Source organism: Drosophila mojavensis, unplaced genomic scaffold, assembly GCF_018153725.1.
Source record: "Drosophila mojavensis isolate 15081-1352.22 unplaced genomic scaffold, ASM1815372v1 contig_136, whole genome shotgun sequence".
Taxonomy (NCBI): domain Eukaryota; kingdom Metazoa; phylum Arthropoda; class Insecta; order Diptera; family Drosophilidae; genus Drosophila; species Drosophila mojavensis.
Genome location: NW_025318667.1, coordinates 16,252,772 through 16,279,207, shown reverse-complemented (window position 1 = coordinate 16,279,207; position 26,436 = coordinate 16,252,772). Strand labels below are relative to the sequence as shown.

Genomic DNA, 26,436 nt, shown 5'->3' with positions numbered 1-26,436 from the left:
TGGTTCTGCTACTGCTGGTGCTGTAGTTATTGTTGTTGTTTTTTTTTTTCATTCCTTTTTTTTTTTTTTTTTTTTTTTTTGTGGGACTGGGCCAGGACCTGTCCACTTGATGGCTGGCGTCGGCATGCAACAAATGCACGGCGCGTCTGCTTAGTATCTCTACGTGCGCTATCAGCAGCTGCAGCATCAACAGCAGCGGCGAGCAATCAGCGTACCGCCATCAACAACATTGCAAAACGAGGGCGGTTTGAATGGCATGCCATCAATCTCGTGCAATGCTGATTATACTAATGCAATTTTAAAAGTAAAAAAAAAATAAAAAAAAAAAAAAAAAATAAATAAAGAAACAATTCATTAAATGAAAAAAAAAATAAATAAAAAAAAATAAAAAATAAAAAAAATTAAATAATTAAATGAAACAAATAAAAAAAATAATAATAAAAATAAATAAATTTAGGAAAAAGAAAGAAATGAAAAGCTCTTTAATAAAAATAAAATAAACAGATTGATATAAAATTAAAAATCAAATTAAATATATTTATATATATATAAATAAAATAAATAAATATAAAAAGCAAACAATTTATTTATAAGCAAAATAATAATAATACAAAAATGCATAAAAATGATCAATTTTTAGTTTTTATATAAATACATATTTAAAAATTAAAAAACGAAAATAAATAAATCACTAAACAGAAAATAAAATAAAATAAAATAATAATATAAATTAAAATAAAACAAAGCGAATTATATAAAATATAGAAATAAAGAAATTAAATGAAATGAATAGATAAATATTAAAAAAAGAAAAAAAAAATCAATGCATAATAAATTTAAAAAAATATATATATATTGGCATATAAATAAATACTTAATAATAAAATAATTAATATATACATCAATAATTGAAAAAAATGAATAAATAAATTAAAGAACGGAATAAATAAAAACAAATTCAATTAAATACATAAACTCAAAGTATGGGCGTGACTTGAACACAATTGAGAAGACGCGACATTTCTGTTTGCTTCGCTTTTGGCTTTAGCTTTTTTAGCGTGTGTTTAGCCTTTAGCTTATTATCAAAACTCCAACCAGTTATGCGCTTTATCGTCGCAGTTAATCTAACTGTGAGCCCCACTGATTGTTTCGTATATTTTTAGGATGGTCTTTTGTACACCTGCACCTGTGCCAGCACCTGCGCCTGCAGCTGCAGCCAAACCAGCATACGGAAACGAAATACATGGCTTTCCGTAAGATTACGTTTACTTTTGAGCAAGGCCAAATAAATTTGGTCTGCCAAGCGGTCTACCCGAATGTGTAAGCCTTGCTGCAGGAGTGTTCTCCCTATCCCGCTCTCTGCTCGTCTACCACCCTCTCTCTTCCTCTCTCCTCTCTCTCTCTCTTTCAATCCATAAGCCTGCGTATACAAATGGCTTTCGTTTTTCTTACTTGTAAATTTATACATTTTTATTTTAAATTGCTTTCGCTGGAATTTTGAAGACAACCCATTTAGATATATGTACGTGTATGTGTGTGTTTGTGTGTGTGCACACACATATGTCGACTGCTGACTGTCGTTGACCTGACTGAAAAAAAAAGAAAAACCAAGAAAAAAAAAACAAGAAAAAACAAGTAAGAACGTTGCAGTCGGGCGTTACCGACTGCGGAATACTCATTCACATCCCATCAACAATTTAGTAGTTAAGTTTCGTTCTAATACTGTAGAATATACAGGGTTTTCCGATTTGCCACGCCCCAACTGGGCGTAGACACCTCATTTTTGGTCAGTTTTTAGAAAGAGATAACGTTACCCTAACTGCAAAGTTTGAATGCTTACCCTAAAAAAAAGGGAAAATTACAGGGTATTTTTCGATATGCCACGCCCCTAAAGAGGCGTAAAAATTATTTTTGGGGAATCGATAGAGGAGGCTACCAGTATTTCAACTATCCAAATTTGAAGCTTCTAGCTATTATACTTTAGGAGATATAAACTTTTGCGGTTTGCCACGCCCCCTGTGGGCGGACATATATCCGACAAAACTTTTTGGTCTTGGGTGATCAGTCCGAGTATATATACAAAATTTGAGGTCTCTGCCATCAATAGTGTCCAAAATATAGGAGAATTTAAAAAATCACTATATCTTCAGGTCCGATTTGCCACGCCCCCAACAGGCGTAGACTTATAATTTATCTTCAGACTTTATAGAATCATACCAGTAGCTGACGTGCAAAATTTCAGCATTCTAGGTTTACAACTTTAGGAGATACAGTTTTATCCGATTTGCCACGCCCCCAATGGGCGTAGAAATATCCGCCAAAGCTTGTGATCTTGGGTGGTCAGCGCGGACCTACATACCAAATTTAAGCTTTCTAGCTCTTCAACAAACATGATTTCTGGTATATCGGAAAATGCATTTTCCGATTTGCCACGCCCCTAGTGGGCGGATCGGGAAAATTTTAACACTTTATAAATCGGAGATATACACGAGTATGTGTTCCAAATTTCAAGTCTCTAGCTTCAATAGCGCCGAAATAGATTGCGTTCATACGGACAGACGGACAGACGGACGGACGGACAGACGGACAGACGGACAGACGGACGGACAGCAAGACGGACATTGCACAAAACCAATATACTGATTCACTTTCGTGAATGAGTATAACGAGTACAAAATAAAGAAAAAGGAAGAAAGCAACGAAAACAAGAGTATAAAAACACGGCATAAAAATCATTCATCAGCTCGGATGGAGCCAGAGCCAGAGGCTTTGGCTTTGGCTGCTGCTGCTTCCGGACACTTGTTTCTGTACTTGGCAACTCTGTTTGACACGTCTGATTTGATGTCAAGACAAATTTACATTTATTGTAGTTTGTCGTGGCTTTTGTTGTTGCTGAGTCTTGTTTTTCAATACTCATTCACGAAAGTGAAATGAGTATATTTGGTTATGTGCTCTGTAGATCTAGCCGTCCATCTGTCCATATGAATGCAATGCATTTCCTAAATTTTTCCCTTAATTTATCATGTGGACAGATTTTCACAAGCTGCCCACTAGGGGCGTGGCAAATTGGTTAATACATTTTCCGATAGCTCAGAAGTTTGGAATGCATATCGACATTGACAACACAAGCTCCAAAAGATATGGCAGATATATCTAAGCTCATTGGGGGGAAGGCAAATTGTTAGAATCCCCGAATTTGGCACGTGAATTTCTGTTACGATCCTAAGAAGCTTGAGCAAAAATTGATGTATCCGGCTATATGAAATACAATTAATATATATATTCACAATGGGCCTGACAAATCAAACCTGACTATATATAGTCATTTATACAAATCCTCAAGATATCTTGAGCTCTATTAATGCTAGAGAGTTGAATTTTGGATTGCAAACCACAATCAATCAATCAAATCAAAACAAATCAAATCAATTGAAGTAATATATACGTATATACAAATTGTGGGCGTGGCAAATCGGTAAATGCAGCTGGCTGTATTTGTGCACTGAATGAGTATTCTGCAGTCGATAACACCCGATTGCAAGGTTTTAACTCTTTATTCGTTGTGTTTGGTTTTTCATTTGATGTTTGGCTGGCAATCCATTTGCATTTGATTGACTTTGGCAATTGTAGCGACTATTAGCTGTTCTCTAGGCCAGTTTCAGTGATAGCGACTGTCAACTGTGGTGGCAATGGCGCGACAGTGCCACTTGGCTTGCGCTCATTTATTAATAATTCATTGCGCTCTCAACGCCGTTTTGTCAACGTGTCATAATTCTTGTCTGCTCCGCTTCAAAGTATGCAATAAAAACAAAAAGCACACACACACACACACACACAAAATGTTTTTAGCCATAAAGCAAAACCAGGCAAAAAGTGCAATTTGTATAAAAACATGAAGGCACAACGCTGATCTCAACCACACGGCACCGTTTTTTGCTGCATCCCCTTTGCTGTCATATAATAAAGTAGCTGCTACTGAATGGAGAAAAAAGTCACGATGGATTTCTTTTTTACAAAGTTTTCACAGAGAAAATTCGCCAACAATCGAGATTGAGTTTTTTTTTTTTTTTTAGTTCTGATAGATATAGTAGGAGTTCATGTAGCTGTAATACATATATACAATAGTTAGTTCTGATAGATATAGTAGAAGTAGATTTATCTGTTATTCATATATAGACAAATTGATTTTATGTTTATCATTATGTAATATTCTCTGTATCTATGTTAATTACCTAATTTTCGTTTCCTTTATTATCTTATACAATTGATTTCCTAGTACGATTGTTTACTTTGGCTGTTTATGTTGTGATTTACTGAATTTAATAGGAGGGTGCAAAAGCATTTTACACAAATTAGATATGAGTTGAAAATTCAGAAGAAAAGCTCTTAAAATTGAAATCTAATTAATTTATATGCATATTTATGTGTGATTTGTTCTCTAGTTAAATGGACCGTTATCAATGATGATAATTATAAAATATATATTAGTAGACAGGTAAAGCTGCTGTGTGCAGTTAGTGTGTCGAACTGCATTACTGCTTACCAATTAAAAAAAACTCGTTTTCAAGCACTGTCTCCCACCTTAAAATCAGAAACTATTCATTATCTCAAGGTAGAGCCTTGAGTAGTGCCATGTGTGCTCCTGCATCCAGGTCGTATTTACGCCAAGAACCTTTTCGACGATGTCACAGACTTTTTTCCAAGCATCTATGCTACTGCACATTTTTGCTGTCTTTACTTTGACTTTATTGTCAGGTTCCGCCAAGTAGGTTTTGTCTTCTGATCACCTTTTGCAGTTTAAGAAAATGTCTTCTACATCGTCCATTGCATTCATTCGCAGTAACTGCAGCTGGATTTGACTGTTTTCCTCAACTTATGTTAATACACTCGAAAGCAGTTATGATTGAAAAGCATTAATGTAGGTTATAAAAATATTTCATTTATGGATCAAAGATGATTTTGTACACCGAAGATGATTTTTGCCTTCGCCTTCCACGTGGAATTTAATTCCCTTCACAATTTTAACATGTTAAAGTGTAATTTGACTGGCACAACAGATGCAGTAGACTTAGGAGACTAGCAAATCTATAATTTCTATACACTATTTAGTATATTTTGGGCTTGGAATTCCCCCCCATCCTATATCATATACTAGAGACATGTGCTTTTGTAAACACAGTTTGCTCTGAAAGTTTAAATTTGAAAGTCTATCTAGCAGAAGAGTTATTCAACACTTAAATGCCTATAATAAAGCCCATATGGAAGGAATCCAAGGCGCAATCGTTGCGCAGTGAGCAGAGCGCGTGCATGTGTGTGTGAGTGTATGTGAGTGTGTGTGTCAGTGTGTGTGTGTGTGAGTGTGTGTGTGTGTGTGTGCGTGTATTGTTTACTATGAACATATGGAATAATTGGAATAGCAGCTCTTAGTAGAGCTTAGAGTATCTCATGGTCAGAGAGCGCCTCTTTTTTTTTTTTTTTTTTTTTTTTTTTTGGCAAATAGTTTTTGTTCTTTGCTGTACGTCAGTTTATTTATTTAGCTTTGGCGCGCCAACAACTGCAGCGTGGAACAAATCGTGAAAATAATTTGCTGCTGACTTTTTGGCCAATTTTTTTGCCGTTCGCATTTTTATTTGTATTTTTATTGGCGCATATTCGTAATTCGTTGCATTTTAATTGCCCAGCTATATTTTGTATTCCATTTTGTGGTATCTGCTGCTGCTGCAGCTGCTGCTGAACGGAGCTGTCTTTTGTCATCAGCCCGAACGGCAAATGGCAACTGATGCCTGTCTGCTGCCAATTCGAAACCAGAAAATCCTTTTACCATATTCGGGCTGGCAAAACTGGAGAGGGAGGGAGATAGATAGACAGAGGGACAGACTATGCAATGTATTGGATATTTTGCAAATATACGAAATGTATATACATATATGTATATATATAGAGTGTCAAATGAAGTGGAACTTAATTGAAGGCACAAATTGAATATACAATTAACTGGAATTTTGGCAGAAGTCAGGAGCAAACAATTGAGGCAATATATAGCATGTATTTATTACACGCAAAATAAACAATCGAACTGATTTGATGTTTTGTTGAACTACTATGCTCATTTAACTCGGCTGTAAATGTTTTTCTTGTACGTCAGAGCTACTGGACTAATTTGTGAAAATATTTTACCCACATTATCTCTGATAAACATATGTATTGGAGTATATTCTCCAAAAAACTAGGAATTCATTTGAAAAACTCAATAATGTATTTCAATGTGAGAAAAATAATTGAAATGAAAGACTATATCGATATTATAAGTAGGCATCGTTTAATCATTTTGTTTTATTTACTTTTCAATTTTATTTGTATAGACTGTAATTCATTTCGATTTTATTGTAGAGCGACACAAATTTTTGCTTTTAATTTAATTAATTTGTTTAATTAATATTTTTATTCATCATTTGTAAATTTTGATAGATTCGTAAATTTATGTCTCAAAATTTATAGATGAAAATGAAAATAAAAAAAAATAAAAATAACAATAATGATAAAATATCACCAGAAAATTAAAATTTTTAACTATACCAATATACTATACTAAAAATTAAGAAAAAATTTAAAATAAAAATAATTTAAAAAAATAAATAAAAAAGAAAAAAAATAAAAAAGAAAAAATAAATAAAAAAGAAAAAATAAATAAAAAAGAAAATAAAAAATTGATCAAAATAAAATACGTTGACTTTTCTGCCCATATATATAAAAATAAAAAAATTAAGAAAACATTTAAAATAAAAATAATTTTAAAAAATAAATAAAAAAGAAAATAAAAAATTGATCAAAATAAAATACGTTGACTTTTCTGCCCATATACATATATATTTCTTAAATTTTTTAGGAAATTTAAAAACTTTCTGTTATCCACAACTGTCCACGCTGCATTTCTGTCTGAATCAATTTCAATCTATTCTCGTATCTTTTTATCACTTTTGGCAAACAGAACGAGTTTATGATTACCTGTGAATTCCTCTCTCTCTCTCTGTCTCTCTATACATATATATGTATATACACATGTGTGTTTGCGAATGGCTTTCACATGTTTTAACTGTGCCGCAGCCAGACTTGGCAAACTCTGATCTTTCTTTGCAAATTAAAAACTGCAAATTCAGCAAACATAATTTATGGCAACTCTTTGATTTAATATTCAATTTGCATGTTGCACGTCGAATATGTCCGGCAAAATGTTCTTCTGTTCGGCACGATGTCGCTGTTGCACAGAGCATAAAAAGAGAAGAAGAAGAAAGCGAAAAAAAAAGTAAAAATGGTTGTAACTGCAGCACGCAGTGTGCGATGGCAGTCAACAGGAGGCAAAAATGCAAATGCAAATGCGACTGTGAGGCACAGGCACATAGGCTGAAATATATGTGTATATGTACATGATATGTACATATGTATGTACACACATGTGCACAGAGTCTTGTCAGACATGTCTGGCACTTTGCCCATGAGCTGCGACTCAGACATCCACTTGAAATGCAAGCCACAGTCAAAGCAAATAATTTTTTAGAATTTTTTTTAAAATACCCTTTACAAATTTCCTATATTTTCTATAACATCCATCTATGTATATACATTTATTGTTATATATATCTAGCTATTGTTTTCCAAACTGAACTGCTTTTTTATGATATCTCAAGTCTGCCTTTCTTTGGCTTTAAGTTAATCTCTCTGTCTCTGGTAGTATATACAAATTTCAGCATTGTTCAGATTAGTTCGTTATATAATCCTATTCAAAAAGCTTGACAGTTCATTAAAGCTGATATAAAATTTAAATGAATTAAGGAACTTATGGAGTGATCATTGAATATTACAGTTCAGTTGCTCAAGAACTTAACTCTCTAGCTCAGTAGTTTACTTGAGCTCAGCTGCTCTGGAGCCAAGTGTGTGGGATCGACTTTGTTAGCTGTGAGCGAATGTACAGTTGTATCAGTATGAGTAGTTCATGAACTGAAGTAATCTACCTCAGTTGTGAGAGAACTTATGCATTGATCATTTAACTCTAGAGTTCAGTTCAAGAACGAATGAACTATTGAAGAACACATCAATATGACTAGTTCATGACATAGTCTAATCTGATTGAACTTGAATGGCGTATTCGAACCCATTTTGCTGCTTATATATAGAATACACGATTATTATTGACTTATTAAATTTTTGTAAAGTGCGAAAAGCGAAAATGTTAGAATTTTATATTTAAGTGGAAGTAAAAGGAACTAGCTTGTTCAACTGAATAAGTTACGTTCACAGATGCTCATAAATAAATTAGAAATTAGAGAAATTAGATCTCTTTAAAATTGTGGCAGAAAATCCACCACAAAAATTATCTAGTATTTTTTTTTTTTCAGTATTTCAATGCTGTTAGCTACTATTATCATTGAGCTTTCGGCATTGACTGTAATTAATTAGGCTCCTGCGAGTGTTTCGTTCCGGCGACATTTTATATTTAATAGGTTTCTTTGGGTTTGGTATTGATTTTACTAGCAGACAGATCTTTTGTTGGCCAAAGGATTGCTCGGCTGCAGCTGCATTGGCACTGGCATTGGGCTGGTGACTGCAAACCGAATTGGATTGAAGGCGAGTATCGTGTTTGCTGCTGCTTAACAACAGCTCAAATGGTCAGCAGCAGCAGCAGCAGCAGCAGTTAAAGGAGCAGCACAGCAGGACAATTGAAAGCAGGTTACATGACAGACAGAAGGACGATGTGTGCTGCCAGAGACAGTAGTGGACATGTACAGAACTAACTGACTTGCAGTTGCTGCTCCTGCTGCTTTTAGTGCTCCTGCTGTTCTTTTATTGTCTCGAACTCTGCTGTGGTGCTGTTTTAATAATTTAATGCGCTGCAATAGAATAAAGACTGACAGCGGGCTGTTAGCTGTTAGCTCTTGACTGTTGGCTGCCTAACTGCACCCTGTCGTATTAAATGTCCTTTGTTTTGCTGCCGTACATTTACAGGCCAACTGCAAATATTACGTATACGCAATGCAATACATACAATTGATGGCATATACCATTTTACAGGGTATCTATTGTATATATATGATATATGTGATATATGATATATGATATATGATATATGATATATGATATATGATATATGATATATGATATATGATATATGATATATGATATATGATATATGATATATGATATATGATATATGATATATGATATATGATATATGATATATGATATATGATATATGATATATGATATATGATATATGATATATGATATATGATATATGATATATGATATATGATATATGATATATGATATATGAAATATGATATATGATATATGATATATGATATGATTACATAATATATCAAATATACATAATACATAATATATATATGTATAACTTGTACTTGATTACAGGGTATTTTTGCAACACAAACACTCTCTAGTTTCAGCTAGCTAATAGCTCTGCATATTTCACACTCTCAACAACTTTCGTTTTTATCAAATAATTATATCACTGGAATGTGCAGACTTAAGTGTAATTTGCTGTTAGCCAACTTTCTGGCTGTTTTTGTCTTGGGTCTTGCTATTGGATACCATTGCCTTGTCTTCTGAGTCTTCTTGTTGCATTCTGTTTTATTCAGTTGCAATTGCTGCTGTTTTCCTTTTCCTTTAGCTTATGTTTTTTTTTCTTTTCCTGTCGTTGTTGTTTCTTGTGTCATTTGGCACTTTTTTGTCCATGAAAATTCGTTGGCAGGTTCATTTCATTTTGGCCACGTTTGTCGCTGCTGCCGCTGCTGCTGCAGCACAATTCCATTTAGGCTTAGCGCAGCTCACTGGCTTCTGTTTAGCAGATGTTTCCCCTATTTTTTTTTTTGTCTCTTTCATTTTTTTTTTTTTTTTTTTTTTTGGTACGCTGATTTACATCCAAGGTTGCACGCTCACGACATGTCCTTGGCTATTTTCAGCCGTCTGTCTCTGAACACATTTAGAATCCGAGAGTGCGTCTCTATCTGCGGTTTCAATTTCTCTAAAAGCCAACTGAACTCGACGCATTCATACTACTTGCAATGCGTCTCTAATTAGTAGAGCTGCTTGAAACCCTTTGGGCCCATTTCTCTGAGACGTTACGTGAGGCTGCTAGCGCAGCTTCTTAAGAGCTGTGCATCTCATTCAACAGTAATTATAATGAGGCATCAGATTACTGTCAATACGCGCAATGCACGGCAAGGATAATGACAGATTCTCTCTTTGCTCTTTAAGATGAACAAAATGCTAAAATTCGAATAATATATGTTTATATTATATTATCATATTCATCCCTTGGGAAATAATTAAACAAATAGTCCAACAAATTTGAAGTTTTCCAATAATGAAAAAAGGGACTTTTGACTCTATTATATATGTATATTTATATATTATTAATTAATTAAATAAATATATTGATTAAATTTAAATTGCCTAATTGAAGTATAATCGCATTATTCCCTAAAAGTCTGATAAGTCCAATTTGTTACTTACTTACTTATATATATATATATATACAATTAATTACATATATATATAGCATAAAGCATAATCGGCAAATTCTAGGAAATTTTTAATCAGTTTTATTCTCTCACTGCAAATATAAAAGTGTTGTATATGTATTTATAGCTTTTTAATTAAATTAACTTATAATCATAAATTTCCACGAAAATATAATTTGGCAGCAGTTTAACTATTTTAAAGTCTGTTTCAATTGAAATAAATATAAATATAAATATAAATATAAATATAAATATAAATATAAATATAAATATAAATATAAATATAAATATAAATATAAATATAAATATAAATATAAATATAAATATAAATATAAATATAAATATAAATATAAATATAAATATAAATATAAATATAAATATAAATATAAATATAAATATAAATATAAATATAAATATAAATATAAATATAAATATAAATATAAATATAAATATAAATATAAATATAAATATAAATATAAATATAAACATAAATATAAATATTCTCAAAAGTTAAATGAGTATATTGGTTTCTTACTTCTTACTTCCTCCTTATGGCTATGGCAGATCGACGGCAGAAACTCTTGCATATCGACCAGAATACTGTTATTTGATATATTTGATGATTAGTGCCAGTTCCATATAATTGATGATATTTACTTGCGGACAGGATTTATAAATATTTATTAGCAACATTTGTGCGTGTCGTCGCTGTTGACGTTGTTGTAGATGATTTGTTTGCTTTGGTGCCGCCAATGAAAAAGACATCAGATAGTTAATTATTAAATAATTAATAATAATCTAACGTGCATGTGATATGTCAGCGCTGTTGACAGTCGGCCAACAACAGCTAAGCTTCGCTCTCTGTTGTGTTTGCCTATGCCAAATGGTGGCCATGTCTCCAGCTTTTGTTTCTGATTATCCTTTGTGTGTGTGAGTGGAAACAAAACATTTTTCGTTTGGCAACAACGAAACAACAATAGTGCAAAGTGCAAATTATTGAACAAATCAAATGCTGAAATGAAAGGATTACAGTTAGTTTGCACTAGTAATAGACAAACAGATTAAATACGATTCCCTCGAGTCGAAGCGAAATTTCTGTGCAAACTGAAAACATTTTGTGCACATGCATATGGATAGTATCGAGTTTAAATGAAATCTAAATAACAGATGATATGTTATTAACTCTTTTGTAATTGCGTAAAATATGTTATGAAACTTAATTGAAGACCTTCGTCGTCCCTTGGGTATTTGGTTGGTTGCATGCATGCATTTATTACGTATACGAAGCGTTGCGCACAAAACTATGCTATGCAAAATTTCAATTTACTTACTCTAATTTAATAAAGTTGCCAACGTCCTGCCGCAAATCTGCATACACAGAGAGAAGGAGAGTGAGAGGTAGATAGCAGGAGATAGAGATAGAGGTACACACACACGCACACACACACACACACACAGTGAGACAGACGCCGTGTCCCTGCATAAATGCAGAACTTATTCTTCTTCTACACTTCCGGCTGTGCCATTGTCAGCAGCGGCTGGGCCACGTTGGGTGGGCGCTTTTTGGTTAAATTTATGTCCGTAATGCAATCTGTTTGCTGGTCTGCCGCCTTGAGCAGCGCCAGCGAAAAGCTGTTGAAAATAATTACTCAAAAGCCGAGGCGAAACTTGACGAGATGCTCGCTCGAAAATCACACAAATAAAATATCTTGTGCATTGGCATGCGAGAGCTCCAACTATGCATATTCTTCTCCAGCATTATATTGTTGTATGCAGTCTGCTCACCTTAAGTACTGTTCGCTTAAGTGTAGCTGCGAACAACAATGCAATGATATAAACGCATCGCCCAAGCACTTAAGCCCGGTTAAGTTATTTCAGCCGAACAGCAGCAACTACTATAAGCAGGCCATTTACTCATAATAGTTAAGAGTGCCGAGTGGAATTAGGAGAACATTTCGATGTTGTTTTGCCAACAAAGCCAATAGTCTTTCAGCCTTCATTAGGCATCTCTCATTGTCTGGTTTATGGTGAATGGAAATTTCTCCTGATTGCTTCCGTTTAATATTAAAGCATATATTCAGAGAGCTGGAATTGGGAATTGGGAAACGGCAGACTCAACGCACCTTCAAACTCTTCTAGTTCCATTCCCCCATGATTATCGCAAAGTAATTAAGAACTTCCACTTCTTCTATGCTGTAAATGAGCTTTTGCTCGTAATACTCTTTCATTCGGGTCCAGTTTGTTTCCGTTTATCATTAGAGATCGACATAGAACGCTCACATTCAGACAGTTGGAATTGGGCAAAGGAAAACTCAAGACACTTCCAGTCTCTTCTAGTTCCATTCCCATAATTATTGCAAAGCAATTAAGAAATTAAACTTCTTCTTCTTCTACATATATTTTCTCGTAATACCCTTTTATAGAACCTTCTGCAGTTTGCTTCCATTTAACATTCAAGATCTATATAGAGCTCTCTCATTCAGACAGTTAGAATTGGACAAAGGAAGACTCGAGGCATCCTCAGTCTCTTCTAGTTCCATTCCCATAATTATCGCAAAGTAATTAAGAAATTAAACTTTTTCTCCTTCTATATATATGCTGTAAATCAGCTTTTTTTCTCGTAATGCCCTTTTATGCAGCTTGTCAAATCCGTGGCCTTCGTCTGAGTCTCGCTTTTGTTCGGATTGAGCGTTTTATTTTCATGGGATCAGCACACGTGCTCGGACCCGGTCTCGGCCCCCACCAGAGTCCCTGCGCCCTGCGTAGGATTCCTGGCTCAGCTGTGAAATTGAATTCGGATTCGTGTGGCTTTTTGTTCTATTTGTGGTTTGGGTTAAACTTGCGGATTTAATTGAGCGACATACGAGAGCTTTGACACGCTTCCACACGCACGAGCGTATAATTCATACAACGCACACAAACACACTCTCTCTCTCTCTCCCTCACACGCACTTATACTTACCCACTCACACTCACACACAGCGAAGAATTCGCTTAATTGAATATTAACGCCTGTTGCCTAGTCGAAATATTTTCGGGCAAATGACATCGACGAGTAATAAAAACGTTGCACCCCGCAACACCACACAGACCCACTGAGACTGCCCACCACTCCCTCTCTCTCTCTCTCTCGTGCCCTCCGCCCATTTATTCAGCACACCCATCCACATCCAGTTTTCTCACGTTCCGCTTGTGTCGCAATCTTGAGCTTTGTTTTTTTTTCCTTTTTTGTCTTTTCTTTTTTCGTTTTGTATTTCTATTTATTTCAATTAATGAAGCTGCGTCTTCGTTGTTTAATTAATTTGAAGCAGAAAAAATAAGACGTAGAGCCCTTAAATAGTGGCAAAAGCATAGCATAGCTTGCATATCTACATACCCTATGTCTAAGCATGTCAGTGGGTATGTAGAACTAATGGATTTTGACTTGAATTGAGCCAGCTTGAATTTTATAAACAAACTATATATTATTTTAAGTGCAGTAGAAAGTTAATTTATAGTTTTTATATATGTATTGCCTTTAAAACTTTTCAGTTTTCCCAGAAAAGTTTAGAGTCGCTCGATTAATTAGAGTGCATGGAAAACAGCTGTGAAAAAAAAGTTCGCTAACTATTTAAAGCTTAATGGAGCTGCACAACTGAAATGAGTCAGATGTAAAACGCACTTACAGGGTAACTACTAGTTGGTCTACAAATTTGGAGTGTAAATTCTGCGATTTCTTAAGCTAAGAAAGCTAAGAATTTGAAATTTTATATATACCATTTTTTTATTTTATATTTTCGCTTTTTCATACTATCGATAAAAATCGATATTATTTATTAATGATCACAGAGACTTTATATATTTTGAATTTTGGAGACCTGTTAGTCAACCTCCCAGATATTGGCTTAAAAAAAAAAATAAAAATAAATAAAATAACAATAATCAGGAGTTCAAGACTTTGCAAATCTAACGAATAATGGAATATTGCTTTATGGCAGAGTGCAGGGTAACTACAAGTCGGGCAGTCCCAGTTAGGGAAGTCTTACTTGATTTTGGGGTGCCATGAATTGAAGAAGTCAACGGAATTAACGTGAATTACAGTAAGCGAGGCCAGCCATGTTGCAGACATTTTAATTAGTGGTTAAACAGGGAGCAATTGCTTTGCAATAGGCAAATGAGTTGAGCTTGGCGAGCGAATGACTTCAGGCTCAACTCCAATATGTTGTGGATTCAGGGATTTTGTGTCTTACTCATGTCTTTCTTTGGTATTATTTACGGTCCTTTGTAGCAGCAGAAGCAATAAAAAAATAATAATAATTTAAAAAAGAAAAAAGAAACAGCAAACTCAAAGCTCATTCAAACTAATTGCAAAGGCAATAACAGTATCAACAAGCTAAATATAATCTAACGCAATAGAACAACAACAACAACAACAACAGAGCGACGTCATGCAAGTTGACTTGGCGCAGCGCGCAGCTGCAATGGCTTTGCCGTCAGCAGCAGCAGCAGCGGCGGCGGCGCCGGCGCCAAGGTGAACGTGCAGCTGAAGTTATCGCAGCAGAGCGCAAAACAAAAAATAAATAAAAAATAGCGAGAGACAAAGCTGAAGCTGCGAAGAGAGCGAGAACGAAAGCGAGTAACAACGGTGTCAAAGCAATGCGCTGAGTTCAGCTGCGCCGCTGCAGTTGCATTCGAGTTTCAGCAGCGCAACGGGGCAGACGTTGACCACAGCGGGCGGCAGAGTGCGAAAGCGAATCGAGAGCCGAACTCAGGGCCCAGACGAGTCGAGTGCAGCCGAAGCCGAAGCCGAAGCCGAAGCCGAAGCCGAAGCCGAAGCCGAAGCCGTAGCCGTATGACCACAGGCGACGGCGGGGCTAAAGTGCAAAAGACAAAGACTACAAAATTAAAGCAAATACAAAACTGCAAAAGCAACAACAAGAAACTCTAACTGTATTTGAATTGAGCACGAAATAGTAGTAGTAGTAATATATGTATATGTGCGCTCTCGTCAGCGATAACAATCGATCAACGATAACTCTGCCCGATAACTGAGCCAACAAGTGTGCGTACAAAATGTGCAGCCGAAAATGTTTTCGCATGCCCACATTAGTCATCTGCGGCGTCTTGCTGACCATCGTGCTGGTCTGCATCACGGGCATCACACTAACCAACAGCATCAACATATCGAATATCGTGAAGCTGCGCGAAAAGGTCGCCAGCGACTCGGCGGCCGCCAATGGCGGCCATCAGGCGGCCCAAACGCGCGCCGCCCTCGTCGAGCAGCAGTACTCGACGCTCCAACAGCATCATCTATCCAAGAGCGATCTCAATTATATATCAGCGGCAACGCATCCCAGAAACTTGCAACGGCTGCTGGGCACAGCGCAGCCGCACTCCGTGCAGCAGCAGCAGGCAGCACAGCCCAATAAAATTGTTATCGAAATTGGTTTACGGAGCAGCAACAGCAACAGCAACAGCAACACTGACAGCAGCAGCAGCAACTCCAATTCGATTGGCGCCATTAATCTAATGCCGATGCCGCACATGCTGCAAGCGGCGGATGCGCTAATGGAAGGCAATGTTGATTCCATATCGCTGCCAGCAGCAGCGCCAGCTACAACGCAAACGCCACCTACGACAACAACAAGTGCAGCAACAACAACAGCAGCAGCAGCAACAACTGCTGCAACAACAACAACAACAACTGCAGCAGCAGCAGCAGCAGCAGCAGAGCAGGTCTTAGACATTGTCGATCATAATCCGGCGGGCATTCAATTCGAGCGTCGCGCACATGTCAAACAGGTAAATTAAAGGTCCGGCACGTCTCACCTACAACTCCGGAAAGATTTATTATCTAGTAGCTTTCACTGCGTATTGCTGGCGATTGTAATATTTTTTTTTTTTTAATATTTACACATTTTTATGTTCGACTCATTGTTATTGTCATTTTGCATTGTCTGTCATCTATAGTGCAACAACAACAGCAACAGCAACAATTAATATTATCTTTAAACTTGCATTATAATAACAGTTAGTGCACTTTCATTCAAGGCATAGTCGATACCCAAAACAATTCAAGAAATGATATTTTCAATTTGTCATGCCAAGCTAGATCTATACAGATGGGAGCTCTAAATATCATTACTAACATACTCTGTCTGCATAAGATAAGCATTTTTTTATACACTTTCGATTTAAGATATTTTCTTTTGTAATATGCGCAAAAATAAATATAATAAAACCTCAAATAACTTAGAACTAAACTATGATTAATTTATAATAATATAATTTATATTATAAATATACATATATTTTTTCATACACATGTATATATATTTCTGATTAAAAGCCCCTAATAATGCCCATTTGTGATTTCCTCGGAAGCTTATCAGATTATTATTGCTCTGATTAGATCTGAATCTATAATATATTATATATTACCCTATATTTATGGCTAATATTGAGTGAAACATTTAGTGAATAATTTTGAAAATATTGCTGGACCTCACTTAATTTGTATAGTTAAAATTTAATTAGTTTCTAGTTACTATAATTAAAGCATTCTTTCGCATTTATAGCATCTGTTTCTTTTACAAAACAATGTAGCTGTGAAAGTTATAGTAAATAATAAAAAATTCGCAATTCTTTAGTAAGTAATAAGCAAGAATGTGACAATCGAGCACTACTACTGACTGCGTAATACTCGTTCATGTTGCGAAAATAGTTGAATCGAGATTCCTAATTTTCAATCTCTAGTAAAACTGCATAGAATTATTAGAAATCGGCATTAGTAAGGATCGCGCATCGATATATAGAGAATCTAAATAATAACTCCCATGCCATAATTTGAGGTTCCAGACCCAAAACTATGTGAGATAAAGTTATAAACGACTTACCACCCCCTTAAAGGGCGCAGGCATTTCATTTTTGGCAAATCTTTAAAAGTAGCTTAACATAACTATAAGTATACATATGATGGGTCGTTCACTAAGTAATTTCGATTATGGTTTTTAGTGAAATTTAAACACGATTTTGTTTTATTATGCAAAATATGAAATGGTATATCCTCCATATTTTGTCTATTACCTTCTGACATCTTTCGGGCAAGAGGTTAATTCCATGATCATCAAAATTGTAGCATATTTTTGATGTACCCCAAAGAGGCGCTAATATTGTTTTTGGATCAACTGTAGAGGAGATAATTCTGCTATTTTTAAGTTGCTAACTCTTAAAGTTTTGAGGGTGAAAACTTTTGCAGCTTATCTCGCCCTATAAGATTAAATATATCTATTGTTAATCTTTTGCTCATTACACACATATTTGAAATTTGTATCTCCCTAGAACCTTCAATAGTGAGTTTTCGGTTAGACTAAAATACAGTATTGTGTATCTTTATCTTTTTTCTTTATAAAACTAGAGTACCAAGCGAGCGCATGTTTCACATTTCAAATTTTTTGCTTTGCATTCCTACGAACAGGTGAACAGACGATCGGACAGCAAGACGTACACGACACAAAACCAATATACTCTGTGTAAACGAGTATAAAGCCTAAATGCTTTGAGCCGATCGCCAATCACCGGTTGTCGATCTCAGATCGACCAGTGGCTCTGTATGCAGTTCTCAACTAGAGTTCAGCTGCCCCGCGCGAGAACCAGTTGATTTCAATCGTTCTACGACGGAAAACTTTGCGCACTTCGCGCCGGCAATTGCAAAGCCAACGGCCAAACTGAATAAACTCGCTATGAATGATATATGAACAGTTGGTCTCCATCGCCATCTCTCAGCTTCCGTCTTTCTCTGTGTCTCTTCTCCGCTCTTTGGGGCTGATTACAATAATTAGCATAGTTTTAATGGCACTTGGGAAAATAGAAAACAAATACTCAACAAAACTAAAATCTCTGTAGAGAAATAGAATGAGAAAAAAAAGTTAAAAAAAATAAATAAAAAATCATTGTATTCGCATCTTAATGGGGCGGACGACCACTAAATCTCTCATCTCGCATTTTTCCAAAGCTTCTTATGTCGAATCCGATTGCAGCTACGAAATTGCTTCCATCTCCCTCTGCCTATACCTCTACCTCTCCCTCTCCCTCTCTCGCTCAGGGGTGCAATGGCAAAGTTCAGGCTAAAGCTTTGACTGCTGCGAAGGCAATTGCAAATGCAAAGTTAAGTGCACGAATGAAAACGAGGCGCGAACGTCGAGCCGAGGAGGGAGGTGTGGAGAGGGGAGAGTGGAGAGCCGAGTGGGACAGAGTCAAGTGAAGTGGAGCACAGGGCAGAGAGGCGCGCACGTTAAGTGAATGTTGTTGAATGTTTAATGCTAAAAAACTTATCGCTCTGACCCGTGCTGCGGCCCGCCACTGCCGCCAGCCCCGCCTCCGGCTCCCCAGCCTCGACCGCCCCCGTCAACCGCCAACTGCCGCGGTCCGATTTGGCTGGCAATCAGTCAAAAGCCAACGCTAAGCCAATTAAGTTTGCAAACTTATTCCGTGTGAAATTAATTACTTGCATTTTTATTTTCATATAGTATGGCTATGTGTTGTTGTTGTGTTGTTGTTGTTGTTGTTGTTTTTGCATTTGCTGTGTTGAAACGAGACGGAAAACATGCAAACAGCAAAACAACAAACAAATTAAACTGATGCATATTTAATGCGTTATTCATTAATGAACAACGTTAATTTTTAGCCGTTTCCGTTTCCTCATCCCTCAATCGACCTCAATAAGTGGGAGACCTGATTGATTGGCGTAGGATGTAAAGATTTTTTTGTTTGTTTTTCTTTTAGCATACATGATGATAGTATTTATTTATCTCTTTTTGAAATCGATTTGGAATATAATATTTGATAAATATATGCATATGTTTAATCCAAAGGAATCTATCAATGTTGTGATTGGCATACTCTTATTTGTCTTTCCTTTTATTTAAATTGATCTAGACTTTTTGATAGGTTTTCTCATAATATATTTTAACTATCTATAATTTTTGGACTACCCGTATATGTATATTTAATAGCCCATTTAATAACTCTTAAGCGCACTTTGCATTGCTCCGGTTTATTTTGTATACACATTCAGCAATCAGGGAGAGTATATTGGTTTTTGTGCTGTCCGGAAGGCAAATGAAAGACTTGAAATTTGATAACTATGCTCGTTGGTATTTTAATCTCATCAAATCCGAAAATGCTATATCTATTATAACAGAGAGGTTTTAAATTTGGAATGGATTCGTATAGACAACTCAAACCAAAAATATATAGCAGATATATCTAGGCACGGACTAAAACTGTATTCTCTTTAGTTTTAGATCTTGAAACTTGATTACTCTTGGCTAATTTTCAGAGTATATACTGTCTACTCTACTATACTTTACTATTCCCCAGTCTTAAGATGGTTGAATCTTTTTAAACTCATTATGAAGCTTTTAAAGTACTATATCGAAAGAAACTAGAACTTTAAAGGTTTCATAGCTAAGTCGCTGCCGCTCGACTGCTCTATTTAAATCCACAGTCCATTCAGTTCCAAGGAAATATCGTACTCAATTCGATCGGAAAAAGTTTCTTCCATTTCTTTTGTCAATAAAATTTTGCCACAATTACGAGCGAGATTGTCTAGCGTTCTGCTCTGGCCGTTCCTAGAATCCGACTACAGCTGTGCCCGTATTTCATTAAATCATTTAGGATCTAATATATGTATGCAGCGATTGTAAACTTTATTGGTTACTTCATATTTTGTTAGTAACTCAAACTCTTGCGCGCTGACATTGTGAGCGTAACGACCCGGCTTTTGGCAGCCCTTCAGCGTTTCGATTCATGGCCTTTAGCCCCGGCCGAAGTTGGGCCGGAATTGGGCCGGAGTTTCTTGTTATGTTTTATTTAATATGCTCATTTTTCATACACAGGTCATCCCATTAAAGTATATGGCATACATTTCGGACTAGCCTCGCATTAAAATTGAGGCGCGGCCTACTCGCTCTCGCTGTTTTTCTCACTTACTCTCGCTCTCTCTCTCTCTCTCTGCTTATCTCTCTCTTTCGCTCTTTTGGTAGCGACGCTTGTAAAAGTTTCTTAATAATAAATTGCTTAACTTTTAGGTAAACAAAATCACATTTGACCCCAAGGGGGTTCTGAACCGAACTTTGCTGGGAACATTCCTTAACGTTCTCAACATACCGCCGCCGGCTCGTCACGTGCCTTCTATATGTGGAGAGCACAGAAAAATAAAATGAAAGAACAAAATTGACTAAACGATGATCCTGTTATTTAAATTAAAATTATTATTGCCCGCATTGGGCAGCGCATCAGATTTTTGCATTTCCATTCCGCTCAAGTATTTGTAATTGACCCAAAAATGCGCCTCAGCTGAATTTGAAATTCTATACTTGAATGAATTTCATCAAATTGACATCGAGACGAGAATCGTTAAGCAATCAAATTATTTTTCTATTTAAAACTGAATATTTGCCAGACGAATTTTACGCTCTGAAATATCAGCAGAGCCAAATGTAAATCAATAATAATAATGTTTGTCAATACAAAAAATATTTAATAACTTGTTTAGATATAACAACATTTTCGTAATTACAACTCTTTAAAATTATTATATTTTGTTAAAATATTTAACACACATTTTACATAGTTTTCTAATTGATAACTAATTTGTACTCTAAAAGAATTTGTATACTCATTCGCCAATGTGAAATGAGTATATTGGTGTTGTGCAATGTCCGTCCGTATGCCCAAGTGTACGTATGTCGGTTTAAACTATTTCTTGAAACTTAGAGCATATATTCGTGTATACTCTCGAATTAAGAAACATTAATACTTTCTCAATTCGCTCCCTAGAGGGTGGCACATCGAAAAAAAAAAACCTTGAATGAGTATTCTACAGTAGATAATGCTCGAATAAAACACTCTTAATTATATACAATATATATATAATATATTAAAAAATATATTTAAATATTTTAAAATATTATTATATAAATATATGACATATATATTTCAATAAACACAACGCTCAAATGAAAATTCTTAATAATTCGCACCACTATGCCCAAAATTACAAAAAAAAAAAAAAAAAAAAAAAAAAAAAAAATCACGTAGAAAATAATGGTTTTGCAAATGCGTAATCCTAGAAAATATTCATCAGACGAGCTATCGATAATAGCTAACACAGATCTGCAATCAATAATAATTGAATGATTACAAATTCATGGCGAGACAATCTATCAGCTTGCGCAACATGAACATAATTCTTTATTTTGCATCGTTATTATTATTATGTTGAGTGTTAAGCGATTTTCCGTTAGCTATTTCCCGTTCCATTTTCCGACATTTTCTGTTTGCCCCAATCAGTTGGGTAGCAGCAGCGAGACGCATCCGTCATGACGTCGCATATTTTATAGCAACAATTGCAATGCAAAGCAGCCTCTTTAAATGGAAAACACGCGCCTTGGTCTTGGCGCCGCCTGCTAACGCCACCCACCGAACGAACTGAACCGCACTGAGTAGAACTGAGAGTCAAACCCCAATCTAAATCCCAATTTTCGTTTTCTCTATTTCTTCTATTTGCAGGTGAGTTGCAACTGTGGGTTTTCATGCGGCAAATGTGGCATAAATAAAGGCTGCCTGGAATGCTAAGGCTTCGTTCTGATAAAACGCGCTGAACACTGAATGCAATATGGTTGGGCAGGTAGGTGACAATGGTATTGGGTTCGTCATTGGGCTGGGCATTGGCAGCGGCAATTGGAACTCGTGCTGTTGACTCTTGGAATAATAAGCTTCAATTGGGCACAAAGCGGATATGGCAAGGACACGGAATGTCCAATGTCACGGGGAGGCGTCATCCTGGGCAAGCAAAAAGCAAATAAGGGTTTCTTCTTTTCTTTCCATGGCTTTTTGTTTTTTTGTTGTTTCTCTTCCGGCATCGACTAATGCGTTATATAACTCTACAATGCCATGAATTATTCTTCTGCCCAACAGCCAACTGAAAAAAAAATAGCATAAACAAAATGCTAAAGAAATGCAAAGGAAACAGAAAATAAATATCGAAAAAATCGAGTTTTGCCTGCCAAGCTTTAAAGACTTTGACACGCCTTTGATGTATGGCAAAAACTTTTTTGCAATTTTGTGAAAAATGCAAGAGGTAACAAACAAGAAAAAGAAAAAATTTACAATAGTTACTACCTAGGGTTTTGGGCAGGAGAAAAAACTATTGATACTTTATGCTATATACCCTATACTCTCTACTCTCTTTACTGTGAGTACTCTAATATGTGATATGAATATTGAAGTAATTGAAGTATTGCGTAATGAATTGCTATGGGCTGCTAATAAGCAGCTAAAAGGTCATTAGCAATAATAATTTATTATCCCAAATATAACAAAAAGCAAGATTTTATAAAATGCACAAAAATCTACATTTATGCCGAATTTGCAGATTCTAGCTATAAACATGTAGGAGATCTATTTTTTTATAAGGACTTTGATCGATATCACTAAAATGGGAAAAGTTATCGATTTTTCGAAACTAACTCGATCTGTGTGTGCTTAATAGGGAACTAAAAAAAAGAAAATAGAGTCTCTGGATTTTATAGGTTCTGAGATCGATCGCGAACGAATAAACAGACGAATAGGGCTAAATCGTTTCAGCTCACCGCCCTGATCAACAATATATATTTTTTGGGATCTGTCATGCCTCTTTCTGCATATTTTATACACTTTTATTATGCCAAGTATCTCTAATCTCCCATTTTCGATGGGTTCAGGGAAGCGATTGAATAGAGTGCTTCGTTATAATAGTGTTGTCTTATATTTAAATATGGCTTATATCTTATGTCTATATCGTATATTAAAATATGAAAATCCATATATAAATGAAAGCCAAAATCTTATTCAATTATTGGCTTTGTAGCTTCATAAATATTTAAATTTATTTTTTTTTTTTTTTTGGAATAATGTCAGAGCAAGAACAAAATATATAGCTATACATTTTCCACTGAGAAGCAAAAATACCCACCAGGGTGGTGCACTGAACTCGTTTCAATTAACAACAATTTCGTATCCAAACTACAGGCTCAATAGCAGTAGCAGCTCGCATTATTTATGGGACCAAAAATCTATGCCAAAATGCAAGAGCTACCAATTTTGTTGCACGTTGGCAGGACTGGGCTTGGCCTGGCGACCTGGCGTCTCAGTTGCCCGCCTCTTGTCTTAGCCGTGTGGACGGACGTTTTGGGAACCAAAAGTAATCATTGTTCGATACCGGAAACTATTCAATTTCCGCATGACATGAAGCGTATACAAAACAGGTTTGAGTGCTGAGAGAGAACACCAGCCAGAAATGTCCTGAAGCGCAGGCATACCGAAAGCCAACAAGGACATGGCACATTGAACGTTTGCCGACACTCACACACACACACTCACAATTGAAAACGAGACGGAGATGAGATGAGCCGCACGCAGATGCTGCCACGAATGATGGCACAAACACATTTCTCCGCTTGTGTTGCGGCTGCCAATGCTGCACGCATTTTTATCACTGATTGGGTTGGATTGCTTTAGATTTTTTCGAAAGTCCATTGAATGATTTTAAACGTAGCTGTAAAACGCAATTGATCGATTCATCTCTCCCTCCGTCTATTTTCATCCGTCTCTATCTCTCTCTCTCTCTCTCTCTCTCTCTCTCTCTCTCTCTCTCTCTCTCTCTCTCTTTATCTGCCTTCGTCTCTTTCTCTCTCTCTCGCTATCTTTCTCTCTATTTCCCTCCGTCTCTCTCTCTCCTCTCTCTCTCTCTCTCTCTCTCTGTCTGCCTCCGTCTGTCTCTCTCTCTGTCCCTCTCTCTCTCTCTCTCTCTATGTCTCCCTCTGTCTCTCCCTCTATCTCCATCCGCCTCTCTCTCTCTATCTTTCCTTCCCTCTCGCTCAACCAATGCAAATTGCCTGCATTAAAAACGTAAACTGAATGAATTGAACTTTTTCCCATAGATATCCATTGACTGAATTGTAGCGACATTGTCAATCTTTAGAAATAAATCCACTTTATGCCATTGCCGTCGAGCTCTTTACTGTCCCATCTCATTCACATTTCAAAGTTCTTATCCAATTAAATGAAAACCTAGCTGTATGTTTGACCGCTGAACTTCCAACTCTTGAAATGTATCTGCAGCTTGTTGCGATTGGGATTTCGAATTGGTCTTTGCTCAGCTTGCACCGCACACACATACAAACATTTATACACACATGTTCATTTTTGCCCACAGACAATCAAGTCCACACTGACCACAATATCAACAGTGCTGAGAACTTTGGAGGAAACCGAAAGCTAAATACTTTTATGCCGCGTAACACAACTATTGAAAGAGATAAACATTTAGGAATCTATTTAGTATACACATGTATATTCTTGAGTAGAACTACAAGTTAAGTCTGAGCTATAGCTGAAAATATTTTGCACATATATATATATATATATATATATATATATGTAATTATGTATGTTTTTGAATCTCTTAACTAAAACACATCATTATTTCATTATATTCCCTTATTTTCAGACGTTTCCTATGACAGAAAACTTGTGGGAAAACAGCTAAAATTAATAATAATATTATTATTATCTAAAATTATGCATAATTTATAATGCATAATTATTTTTTATACCGAGAAAAGAGAGAGAAAGAGGAAGGAATTGACAGAATTGTTTTAATAGCAATTTGCTTACGACTTTATTTCTTAAATTCTCTATCATCAAAAAAACTATACTCAATTCCTTACTTATGCCCTAATAGTCATTATCAAAAAAAAAAAAAAATCCAAAATTCTTTAAATATTTCAACATTTAAAAGCTATTAGATTGACTACTAACGATTCATTCTAAACTCAATACACTTCATTTATTAGTACGTGTTGTACGTGAGTAATTTAACTTCAACGAGCGCAGCTCTACCTAACAAAAATCAAATACCTTAGCAAAACTACGAGGTATCCTTAATGCCTAAGGAACTGATCTAAAATTTGCCCCTGAGTCTGATGCTTGATTACAAGTTGTTAATTGTATTACAAATTCTCATCAAAATACAATTAACAATTTGCAAAAATGAAAAAAAAGCTACATTTGGCGTGAAAAAAAAAATGCGACGACAGCAGCTCTGTTCCATCCAAAGTTTAAAAGATGCAACTGCTGCTTCTGATGCCCCAAGGTAAAGAACTTTCAAGTGGGGGGTAGTGCTAAGGCGATTGCAACTGCATTTTGTGTGATTGTGTGTGGCGCACTCAACCTAACGCAAACACTCACACACACACTCGCACACTGGCAGGCACATATACCCATATCAGCCATGGCAAAGGATGTTTTTCTTTTGGTATTTCTTACCTGTTACGCTTCGTTAACTATTTGATAGCATAAAAAGCTTTTGGCTATCAATCAAGTGGCCTCCCTTTCAGTCAATTATTTAGTACAGTCTGTACGGTAGCTACGCTTTGCCCAACTTGTGGAATGTTGAATCTTCAAGTTTTCGCCTGATTGACAACAGCACGAATCTCTGACAAAGAGAAACATAAAGTGGGCAAAAAAAAAAACAAAAGGATAAAATAAATTGAAGTTGTAGAGTAACTTGCTGCTGATGTTCAATTAGCTGGCTAAATAGATTAACTTGGCTCCGTTTGCCATAGCATATCATGCATATATGTATGCACATACATAGCTGGTATAACTCATGTGCAATCGAGGATAATATCTCATTTCAATTGCCGCACAGTGGCCCATTCGTCACAAAACGTGCACGCATCAGTCGAGCAGATAACCCAAAACTTTACCACTGACTTTTACTTACAAATTGCGCTGTAATTGATGGTCGAATAGACAGCAGCAACAGCAGCAGCAGCAGCAGCTAGGAAAATAACATTCAGCAGTCGTTTGC

The 26,436-nt window shown here is 35.9% G+C and overlaps 1 protein-coding gene across 5 annotated transcripts in view; it reads left to right on the top strand.

The window, feature by feature from the left end:
- LOC6583987 (mannosyl-oligosaccharide alpha-1,2-mannosidase IA) overlaps positions 1–26,436 on the top strand; it is an 80,634-nt gene that overhangs the window by 15,893 nt on the left and 38,305 nt on the right. The window contains exon 1 of one of the 5 annotated variants that reach the window (XM_015161342.3): positions 14,806–16,319. The exons of 3 other annotated variants lie outside the window; for them this stretch is intronic. In XM_015161342.3, the coding sequence (XP_015016828.1) occupies positions 15,591–16,319 (729 nt within the window). In that variant the 5' untranslated portion in view covers positions 14,806–15,590. Of the gene's footprint in view, positions 1–14,805; positions 16,320–22,182; positions 22,210–26,436 lie in introns of those variants that run through there. One more of the 5 variants, XM_032732115.2, reaches the window with a different exon arrangement.